This window comes from Schistocerca cancellata, chromosome 2, assembly GCF_023864275.1.
Source record: "Schistocerca cancellata isolate TAMUIC-IGC-003103 chromosome 2, iqSchCanc2.1, whole genome shotgun sequence".
Lineage (NCBI taxonomy): Eukaryota > Metazoa > Arthropoda > Insecta > Orthoptera > Acrididae > Schistocerca > Schistocerca cancellata.
The window spans coordinates 358,202,779-358,215,001 of record NC_064627.1 but is presented as its reverse complement, the minus strand read 5'-3'; the positions used below and the strand labels follow the sequence as shown (position 1 = coordinate 358,215,001).

Here is a 12,223-nt window from a genome sequence, read left to right as displayed (position 1 = left end):
TAAATAAAATATCCATAGCTGGTTCTTCAGGAGTATAGGAACGATTCGGTTGTGATGACTGACTTACATGTACGTATCCCAAGGGCTAGGTTAGGTTGAGAGGTGATAATTCGGTTGTTGTTTGGTGAAGTCAACGAATGTGAATGTCAAATAAAGGTTGTGACAACAGATTGACCTGTACCGTAACCTAATTATTACGCGCACACTATAGCCGGCCGCGGTGGCCGTGCGGTTCTAGGCGCTTCGGTCCGGAACCGCGAGACTGCTACGGTCGCAGGTTCGAATCCTGTCTCGGGCATGGATGTGTGTGATGTCCTTAGGTTAGTTAGGTTTAAGTAGTTCTAAGTTCTAGGGGACTGATGACCTCAGATGTTAAGTCCCATAGTGCTCAGAGCCATTTGAACCATTTGAACCGCACACCATGTTAGGCGGTCGATTTGGGCCGAATGCCTGTTGTACCGTACTCATTATGGTTGCTCGTCAATCGATATGAAGTGGTAGTACAAAATTCTAAGACATTTCCAGGGGCAGATTTGGACTCTGACCACAATCTAGTGGTTATGAACTGTAGATTAAAATTGAAGAAATTGCAAACAGATAGGAAATGAAGGAGGTGGGACCTGGAAAACCGAAAGAACCAGAGGCTGTTGAGGTTTCCAAAGGGAGCATTATGGAACGATTGACAAGAATAAGGGAAATGAATATAGTGGAAGAAGAATGGGTAGCTTTGAGAGATAAAATAGTGAAGGCAGCAGAGGATCAGATAGGTAAAAAGACGAGGCCTAGCAGAAATTCTTGAGTAACACAAGAGATATTAAATTTAACTGATGAGAGGAGAAAATATAAAATTGCAGTAAATGAAGCAATCGAAAGGGAATATAAACCTCTAAAAAATGACTGATAGGAAATACAAAGCTGGAAGGGCTACAGGGGAAATGTAAGGCTTTAGAAGCATATATCGCTAGCGGAAAGATAGACACTGCCTCAAGGAACATTAAAGAGGCGTTTGGAGAACAGACAAGCAGCTGTATGAATATCAAGAGCTCAGATGGAAAACCAGTCTTAGGCAAAGAAGGGAAATCAAAAAGGTATAAGGACTACATAGAGGGTCTATACAAGAGGCGAAGTTGAAAGCAATATTATATAAATAAAGATGAGATAAGAGGTAAGATACTGTTTGAAGAATTTGACAGAGCAATAAATACCGAAGTCGCAACAAGGCTCCGGGAGAAGACAACGTACCGTTATAGCTACCCATAGGCTTGGGGAAGAAATCCATAACAAAAGTCTTCAATCTGGTGTGCAACATGTATAAGACAGACGAAATACCCTCAGAGTTCAGGAAGAATACAATAATTCCTATTCCAAAGAAAGGAGGTGCCGACAGATGTGAATATTATCGAACTGTCAGTTTAATAAGTCATGGTCGCGAAATACTAACACGAATTCCATACAGAAGACTGGAAAAACTATATAAGCCGATCTCGGGGAAGACCGATTTAGATTCCGAGGACATACAGGAGCACGCGAGGCGATACTGACCCTACTACTTCCCTTAGAAGCTGGGTTAAGGAATGACAAACATACGTTTACAGCATTTGTAGACTTTGAGAAATCTTTTGACAATGTTGACTGGAACACTCTCTTTGAAATTCTGAGGGTGGTAGGGGTAAAATACAGGGAGTGAAAGGCTATTTACAATTTGTACAGAAACCAGACGGCAGTTGTAAGAGTCGAATGGCATGAAAGGGAAGCATTGGTTGAGTAGGGAGTGAGACAGCAGAGGACTTGGGAGAGCAATTTAACTGAATGGACAGTGTCTTGAAAGGAGGATATAAGATGAACATCAACAAAAGTAAAAATAGGATAATGGTATGTAGTCAAAGTAAACCAGGTGGTGCTGAAGGAATTTGATCAGAAAACGAGACACTTAAAATAGCAGATGAGTTTTGCTACTTGGGCTGCGAAATAACTGATGATGACCGAAGCAGAGAGGATATAAAATGTAGACTGGCGATGGCAAGCAAAGCGTTTCTGAGGAAGAGAAATTTGTTAACTCCGAGTGTAGATTTAAGTGTCAGTAAGTCTTTTTCCGAAAGTATTTGTATAGAGTGTAGCTGTGTATGGAGATGAAATATGGACGATAAACAGTTTAGACAAGAAGTGAACAGGAACTTTTGAAATGTGGTGCTACAGAAGAATGATGACGAATGGCTCGGTAGAACATGTAACTAATGAGGAATACTGAATACAACTGGGGAGCAAAGAAATTTGTGGTACAACCTGAATAGAAGAAGGGATCGGTTGATAGAAAACATTCCGAGACATCAAGGGATCACCAATTTAGTACTGGAGGGAAGTGAGGGGGGGGGGGGGAGGAGGGAATCGTAGAGGGAGACCAAGAGATGAATACAGTAAGCAGATTCAGAAAGACGTAGACTGTAGTAGTTAGCCGCAAATGAAGAGGCTTCATAGTGTACAGTAACATGGAGAGGTGCATCAAACAAGTCTTTGGACTGAATACCGAAATGACTACAATAACAGTAGTAAAAAATACCACACCCACTTCGCGTGTCTGTAACACAGATGGACAGAAGTAATAGTAGCTATTGCGTTAGAAAAAGTTCTAATGAGAAGCCATTTTTGCCAGTGATGATACGCAATGCATTGCTTCACCGGCGAGTTCGCACGTTGTTTCAGCAAATCTGCAAGCTACCCTAAGGAATAATGCATAATTTCAGTTTATAGGAATCATTTTGATAGTATCACGGAATGTGTCCTCACTCACCAACACGGATCAGCATCTTGCAGTCTCATAGAATTAAAAAGAAATAGTGGATTACATGGTCTTCTAAAGTAGATGCCGTCACCATCGATAAATAATTTCCTACAGTCATTCTGCGACCATTCTGACCTCACAATGACAATACCGTACTCACAGTACTGATGTCGATATTTCATTCACTGTGCATGTTAGTACAAGCCGGAATCGTTAGTCACCCTTCCGTACACATTCTGAATTCTGACACCTTTTTTCTTCCTGCACTTTTTAAATAGATTCGTACTATTAAGCACCACTTCTCTGATTATAGTGTAGAGTTATAGGATACTAGTAAAATCTATAGATTATAGCAGAAGAAATGCACTTTGTAGATTCACTGCTGGAACGGTAATCTCATTCTTCTCAGTGCATCGTTTAGTCAACTCAGTAGGCATTGCATAAATAGTTACACTGTCGTAGAAGAATGTGCATAAGATTTACATCTCGTCAACGCCGACGAGACAATGTTTATGTTCATAAACTAGGAGACAGAAATGAGTTTTTTTTTTTCTTCTTTATCCACCTCGCATGTCAGAAGCTCTTAGATACTGGTAGTACGCAGTAAATTGAGAATTCAGAAGAACCAGGCCCAGACGAGTACGCTATTGCGGTGAGTATGTCAGTAGAAGATACCGGTGCCCCACTGCTGTGCATTTCTCACCTTTCCGAAGACAAGATTGCTGTTTACTCTGGAGCTGGACATGTCCATCGTAATCTAACCAGATGCCGCATCTCGGCTGTGTGGAAGATCGACTTATGAGGTGGTTGCACCGTTCCGCATCTTAAACTAATGCGCACAATACCGCTCATGATCTTTTGAACTGCATGTATTTTTTTGTCTTTGCGTAGCACTATACAACGACGATGAGATTTTCACATTTTTCTAGTTATTTAGAATAAATAACCAATGACACTGACACAATATTTTTGAGCTTCATGTTTCGTCTATTACCTGGCCGTCAGCTGTTTTATATGTTTGCTTTATGTTTTAGTTCTTTTGTTGCAGATCATACCAACTACCATACATTTTTGAGAGCTTTGGCTGCTGATTTCATATAAAAAATTTTAGTACAAATCACTATAAATACTACTTTTAATTTACATCGCAGATTCAACTAGTGCAAAGTAATATTTGCATGAACAAAAAATAGTTGTTTCAACTGACGTAGACGTATAATTACCACATTTAAAAATAGGAACTACTACATAATCATAGGGTTTTATTAACTTCCGTTTAAAATTTGATTTGAAAGTTGCCATACTAATATGACACAAATTATCCGCCATTTCTTAATTCTCCCCTTTCACAGTCAACATATTAACGTATTCCAACAGATCTGCTCTGCTTACGTCGAATAGCTTACTTATGGGATAGAGAAATTTCATTAACGCTATACATCTGTAAGTAGACGAATGTCGGAAACTAGAATACAGTAAAGCAGATTTCTCAAAATTTTGTATCGTTTTTAACTATATTTTCCATGTAAGGCTTCATTTAGGTAGGCTCAAAGAATTCCATACGTGGTTACAGGTTTTCTCGGGAAACTGTAACATGCTCTGTTCTATGGCCTACCACAAGTAACTAAATCGTAGGAGATATTGTGCCATTGTGAACGTTGCAAGATCACAAAATTACCTCAAAACTAGAAGATTGACTCCCATAAAGGAGCACTTTCCTCAGTAGCCTTAGATTTAATGGTGCTAGTAAGATCAACTGCCACAGGAAAATATTTGAGATGTGTTAAGATTTGATCTCTCATTTACGTCAACCTATGTATAGAGTAAATATAAAATACCGAAAGTCACATGGCTAAACAAATACTAACTCCCTTGTTGCGTTACGTTATACTACATGCTCTGAACAACTAACAAATGAGCACGCCTTGGTCACGTCAAAGACTCATGACATCGTACGAAGAGCACTTCTGGTTCCACGAATTCATATACTTCATCTAAGTGACTGTGTGTGCTGGAAATGGGAGAAACTTCTGACTTAAACAGTGTTAACAAAGGGCAGACTGAAATAACTTAGTAGCTCGAAACACGTTTAACGGAAGTGGCGAGGTTTGTCAAACGAGACTCAGAGCAAATATGGAAGGATGAAAATACCATTCGACATGTCAGTGACGAGCGCGCTGGGGAAACTCTAGCACTGTCCGGCTGTTGTCGAGACACAGACAGCAGCATCAGCAAAATCATTCAGGAATCGAAGCAAATGTGCCGAAAGGTTCTTCTCGCCATCGGGCAATTTCAGTGGTCTTAGGGTAAGTGTCCGTACGATGCCACATTGCTCCTACAAATAAAAACGAATCACATGGAAAAAATAGGTAGACTGTCCATTATTTCAAAGGTAATCGCCATAACTGTTAATACATTTATGTCATGTGAGACGATGAATTCCTTCATGGAAAAATATTTGTGGTTCCTTACTGAACCGTGTCTGTACTCAGACGTGCACTTCTTTGTCCGAAGCAAATCGACAGCCACGAATGTGTTTCTTCAGGGCTCCCAATATATGAGAATGGCATAGGCAGACATCGGGAATGTATCGAGGAGGTGCAAGGGCTTCGCAGCGAAACTTCTTCAGCAAAAGTGAAACCCCCCTGGCAAAACGTGTGCGGGCATTACCTTGCAACAGAATAATGCCGTCTTGGACTTGACGGCGAGCTTCAATTTTTCAAAAGTCTCACGTGACACGATGCGTTAATTGTGACGCTATGTACCAGCAAGTCAGTGAGCAGCAGACCCTTGCAGTCAGAGAAAAAGGTCATCATCATGACTTTCCTTGAGCTTTGGATTTTTTCGGTGGAGGTGAATCCATGCGCTTCCGCTGTCGGCTCTGACGCCTGCTCTCCGGCTGAAAATGATGACACCATGTTTCATTTCCCGCGGCAGTACGAAACAGGAAACGATATTCTTCACCGTGACATTTTTCGAGGTGCTGCAATGATGTCGACATGCTGTTCAGCTTCTGCTCATCCGTCATATTGTGGAGAACCCACTGCCCACAGATTTTCCGAACTTCAGATGCTCTGCCATGATGGCGTGATAGGTACCGTGACTGACGCCCAAAATGAGCCGAATGTCTTCCACTGCCAGCCGTCGGCCATTTCTGGCGGCAGTATCCACCGCAGCAATGACAGAAGGGGTAGTGGTACAATGAGCCTATTCTGGCCGACTGCTGTCTTTCGATGACACCCGACCTTCTCAAAATCGTTTATTCCACACAAACACAGCCGCGCGTGATACACTGTGTTCGCCATACACAGCTGATATACGGCTATGAATTTCGCTTCCTTACACTCCACCCACAGTTAAAACGCACAGTACACCTGCCTGATCCTCTTTCTCGGCCTCCATAGTGAAGTCGGATGCGCACACGATATGCTGACCTCAAGTCAATCACGTCTAACAGACAAATGGCACAGCGGTGAGCGTTCGCGCTGCCGTTCCTTTCCGATTCCCAATAGAGTCCACTTCTTTACAAACACACATGCGTCATCAGTGTCCGTGTCATGCTCGTTATGTAGTCTGTCTCGTTTTCATTTGTCTGCCACTTACAACTGGATGCGAATCTCCTCTGTGGTAGCTGCCAGTTACGAGGCGTGTTTTTTTTTTTTTTTTTTTTCTTTTAAGTAAGGTCCGTTTTGTTGTAGACACTAGTAGTTCGCGAGCACACCGCAACGAGCGCGTGCATTGTGTACTGGCATGCCTCGGGGACAACTGTGCTCAGTTTCAGCTCTGTAGCTAAACTGTGCGATTCTGTTTTGTGCTTTCAAAATGTTTAAGACAATCAACTCGCCCGCCGCGTGTGAGGTTCGCTCAGTGATACGGTTTTTGTCAGCAAGGAACCTGTCTGCTGCAGAAATTCATCGACAGATTTGTGAAGTGTACGGTGATACTGTTATGAGTGAAAGCAAAGTGCGTAAGTTGGTACGAGAATTCAAAGATGGCCGTGACAACGTCTGTGATGAGGACCGCTCCGGTCGCCTGTCTTTAATTACAGGCAATTTGGTGGCTTCAGTTGAAGCGAGGATTCCTGGGAACAGGTGCTTCACAATAACAGGTCTCTCAAACGAATTTCCTGACATGCCGAGATCAGTGCTTTACAACATTGTTTTTGGATACCTGAAGTTTAGGAAACTATGCTCCCATTGGGTCCCGAAACTCCTAACAGAGGACCACAAAAACCAAAGATTTGAGTGTGCGATGAAGTTCTTGACTCTCTATCATGAAGAAGGTGATGGCTTCTTGAGTCAGATCGTAACTGGAGACGAAACATGGATTTCGCATATCATGCCCGAATAGAAGCAACAGAGCATGGAATGGAAACACACACACACACTCGCCTGTACAGTTGAAGGCCGAACAGACACTGTCCCGGAGCAAAATCATGGTGTCGGTGTTTTGGAATAGGCATGGTGTTTTGTTGGTCGACTTCATGCAACGAGGAACCACTATCAATGCAGAAGCATACTGCCAAAGCCTGAGAAAGCTATGCAGAGCGATTCAAAACAAAAGATGTGGCATGCTGACAAACGGAATTGTCCTTCTCCATGACAATGCAAGACCTCACACTGCAATCAGACCCGTGATTTATTGGACAGTTCTGGCTGGGAAGTTTTAGACCACCCACCCTACAGTCCTGATCTTGTGCCGAGCGAGTACCATCTGTTCCTCAAGCAACACCTCTGTGGCAACCAGTGAACTCCTGGTTATCGGATCAGGTGACAAGTTTTTATTAAAATTGGCTGAGAGGTATGATACGTGTTTCAACAAACTTGGCAACTATGTCGAAAAATAGAGTGAAGTATGTACTTTCTGAAAATAAATTTACTTTTTTGAAATAACCTTCCGTTATGTACTTATGTTCAACGGACCTTACTTAAAAAACACGCCTCGTAGTTGCCTCTCTGTCTCTGCTTACTGGGGCAGTACCATCTGGTGCTCATGCTGTCGTTGTTAGAATCTATGAAAATGTATGAGTAACGATAAAAACGCTAATAGACAACACGGCGTTAGATTTCTCATCCACACCTATAGAGATAGGAGGCTCTATAGTGACATAAGTGACAGCTGATGATGGAGAACATGCGGGGGGGGGAAGGCGCAAGTGTATCAGAATCCACAGTTCCTTGCACTTCGCCGCAGATAGTCAATAGCAGGAAGCGACCCATGATTCGCTTTTGTTGACCCAAGGATTTCATTAGATATGACTGCGACAACAATTAGAACATTACCTTTATTTGACTGTACAACAAAGGAAATGCATGACATTGATAATTGTCCAGTTTGTTTCCGAGGAGAATAACTTCTCGCTGCATGGCACCACCATGGGACATACACAGCTGGCAGTTTTGTGCAGTGGATCGGACTCATGTCTGCCGTCCGGGAACATAACGCAACAGAGGACACTGCTAAGTGGTCATTGCGTCGATACAACCCCCAGACAAACGCCTCTTGTTATGGGAAGTGTCCTCTTTAGCGGGCGCGGCATTTCCATGCACATTTATCTGAATTTGGAGGCCAACAGTGAACTGAGAAAGACAGCGTCGAATGTCCAGATGTGAAATCTATCGCGTGTCTGTGGGATGTTATAACGTATCGGTAAGATCACTACCTTGTAGTTTATGTGGACATCTTAGCACCAACTACATAGGGCTAAGAGGAATCGGAGCTAATCTCCGTGCCAAATTTTCGATAACACAGTATTGTGTGGGTGTACTTACTGGAGCCTCGTCTGTCTCCAAATGCAAATCGTAACTGTAATCGAAACTTTTTGGAGAAGTAACAAAGGTTAGAGTTTTACCTCCTGTCTATATCTAAATCATTAGAGACAGAATTCTGGAATATGTTTTATGCTCATGTCTTATGACATTTTCGGAGAACGAGAATCTACTCTATAAAAATCAACATTGATTCCACAAACAGACATCTCAGGGAAACTCGGCTTGTTCTGATGTGCCATTAACTTCACAGAGCGGTAGACACCGGCGCTCAGTTTGACACTGTGTTCCTCAGCTTTAGAAAGGCATCTGACACCGTGTCCCCCGCCGCTTAGTGAAATAAATACGAGAATCTGGCCATATTTGCGACTGGATTCAAGATTTCCTTACAGGCGGAAATGAAAAAGCCTCTCGTAATAGCACAAAATCGACACGAGTAAAGGTAAATTCAGGAGTACCTCGAGGAAGTGCCATAAAGCATCTAGTAATATGTTTCGGAAGCTCTTCAAGGCTGTCCACAGATGGTGCGGTTGTCTGAAAGAAGGTAGCAATGCCAGAAGACAGTAACCATTTGTAGGAGGACCTGGAGAGGTGGTGAAAGTGGTGCAGCGACTGGCAGTTGACCTTGAACGTAAATAATGTGCACAGTGCACTAAGAAAATCAACAACTGTATAACTACACTGTTATGAAAAATTGCTTGCAACAGTAACTACCATAAAATATCTAGGAGTACCCATCCAGGCGAATAGTAGGCCAAATACCAGAAAAAGCAGATGCCAGACTGAAATTCATAGGAAGAATCTCGTGGAAATGTAATTAATTCACTAAAGCTTGTTCGACCGATTCTTGAATATTGTTCATCAATCTGGGACCATTGACAGGTCAGACTGATAGAAGAGACGCAGAAGATCCAATAAAGAGCCCAGGATCGTTTCGTCCGACGAGAGCGTTACACAGATGCTCAACAAACTCCAGTGGTAAACGCTACAAGAGAGGGGTTGAGCATCACGCAGAGGTTTACTTTTGAAATTTCGAGAGAGGTCTTTCCGGGATGAGTCTGACAACAAATTGCTTCATTCTACGTATGTCTCGTGAAACGACCACAATGAGACAATTCGATAAATCAGAGCCAATACAGAGGCGTGCCGACAGTCATTCTTCCCACGCACCATTCGCCAGTGGAATAGGAAAAGAGGGGATCAGTTAGTGGCCCCAGAAGTACCCTCCGCCACACACCATCAGGTAGTGATGTAGATGTAGACAGATATCCAGTGCACTGTGAATAAAACGGGAGAATAATTCAACTGTGGCAGTTTTGTAGTATACTTGTCGACATTATCCTTGAAACAGCAAACACGCGGAAAATATTGGTAAGAATTACCAGGTAGGCATTTGAACCCCGCTCCTCCCTAACAGAGAGCGCAGCGAATGGCGCGCATTAATTTTTAGATCCCATCTTGGAGCAAGACTGGGTAGGAGTGTTTATCGTTACCGCCAGCAAAATCTCTTATACCCATTCCTCTTTGCCAAAAAAAGATTAGATAATGTCGGAACTCTTCTGTCTTAGTAAACAGTAAGGGAGGAAGGAGTTTGTTGATCGTCTTGTTCTTGTTGTAACACCTACGAGCGGAAATGCAGATCAGAACCGGCAACTCGATACAGCTGGATGACACAACGCTGAAGGAAGAATTTCTACAAATCTGATAGTGCAGTAAAAATAGCTTATTTCGATTTTCCACAGCAGTTTAGATAAAAAATGCACATTGCTATTATTTATTCGAAGTCTGTTAAAAGAACCCCTTACTTCGCTGGAACTGTATATTATTTTAATAAGACATTTTATTGACTAGTGTTGTCAAGCGACAACCTAACGGACATTTCCAAGTGATATGTTCATTGATCAAGTTTGCTAGTAGCAGATCCTGTACGATCGGCTGTATATTAATATTTGTAACTACATGCCCCAGCGGTGTTTTCACTTCGTCACACAGTCCTGGAAAATCTCCAGTTCCCGTGACGAATTCGCTTTCATGTGACCAATGGTGTCGAAATAGTGTCCTTTCAGAACCTATTTTAATTTTGGAAACAAGATAATTCAGGTAAGGTGAGGTCCTGAAAGTAGAAACGCTGGGGAAACACGATCACCTGATTCTAAGCATATAACTTATTGACACAGCCGAGTAAGCATGTGCGATGTAATGATCAAAAAACCTTGATCTGTCTTGCCACAACTGTGGTCTCTTTCTGCGAATTTCATCGCGACACCTTGCCAAACACAAGCACATTATTGGAAGCTTCTGCACTACACTGTCATTGTTACCTCAAAAGCCAGAGTAAGTAACTTACAATGGTGAAATATAACTTTATTTAGTTTTTATGTTGCTGACATACCCTTAGTAGCACAACGCTACACCGGAAAGAATATAAGGCTTGTTATGTACACCAAATTCTAAAATAAACTCAGCTGAGTCTGCAAAAGTAACATTGCTCTAAACAGAGATTATAATGGCGAATTCGAATACATTCATATCAAGAAAAATCGAAAACAATGTGTATATGAGCAAAAAACGCCACGGTTTGTAAAAATTTCAGTTGGTCTACTAAGTTGTGCCAACGAACAAACCAGTCCGTTCAAATTCCCGTTCCCCGGCCTAGCCGGAGAAATCTCTGATTATATCCTCCTGCTTCGTGTTTTAATAAGTTACTGAATTCATTTCAGGCTGAATGGGCCTTCGTGGTCACCGCAGTGACCTTGTGGAAGGGATTTGGGAGGGAATGAGGCAGAGCAGGCTCGGTAGTACACTGTCTCCGAGTCTGGACTGACTTGAGGGCTGGTCTCGTTTCAGTCACGCCTCCGGCGCAACGCGTCCAGTTCATCCTGGGAGAAGATGTGGACGACAACGCCCACGAGCCGCACCCGCTCTTCTCAGAGCTGGGGGAACTCGTCTACGATGGCAACGAGATGGAGTGGAAGGAGACCGCCAGGTAAGTCTGCCTCTGCACCCCCGCTATCACGCGCTGAGATCTGGCTAAGCTTAGTCTAAGGCGTGCAGTTTGAGCCCATGTCAGTTGTTTCTCAAATCTAAACTCTCGTACGTGTACTTACTGCAGTGGCGGCAAGAAATCCAACACCAACAAATAATTAATGTAGAGTAACGAAATTTTGGGAATACATTTGTCTAGGTAACTTACTTAATAAAATATCTAATACATAAGTTGGACCTGCTTCCAAGAGCGGAATAACACCAGTGTGCAGGGGCTATGGCTGCTGACCAATCGCCGCGTTTGTGTTTGTTTACATCAGTTTTATTCTTACGATGAACGGAGTATAGTCTCAGTGCTACTGGGAAATAGCAGAAATCGTTACAGTTGATTCAAAATGGTTCAAATGGCTCTGAGCACTATGGGACTTAACATCTTAGGTCATCAGTCCCCTAGAACTTAGAACTACTTAAACCTAACTAACCTAAGGACATCACACAACACCCAGCCATCACGAGGCAGAGAAAATCCCTGACCCCGCCGGGAATCGAACCCGGGAACCCGGGCGTGGGAAGCGAGAACGCTACCGCACGACCACGAGATGCGGGCTGTTACAGTTGAACAAAGCTCCAAAGGCCCGATGTAAACCCTGTCAATTGTATCCTAACTTTGCAGCTGAGTTAGCCTCTCTTC

The 12,223-nt window shown here is 42.8% G+C and overlaps 1 protein-coding gene across 9 annotated transcripts in view; it reads left to right on the top strand.

The window, feature by feature from the left end:
• LOC126161747 (sodium bicarbonate cotransporter 3) overlaps nt 1-12,223 on the top strand; it is a 1,146,839-nt gene that overhangs the window by 917,340 nt on the left and 217,276 nt on the right. For all 9 annotated transcript variants that reach the window (XM_049917795.1, XM_049917789.1, XM_049917788.1 and 6 more), the window contains one exon: nt 11,395-11,533. In XM_049917795.1, coding sequence (XP_049773752.1) covers nt 11,395-11,533 — 139 coding nt within the window. The remainder of the gene's footprint in view (nt 1-11,394; nt 11,534-12,223) is intronic.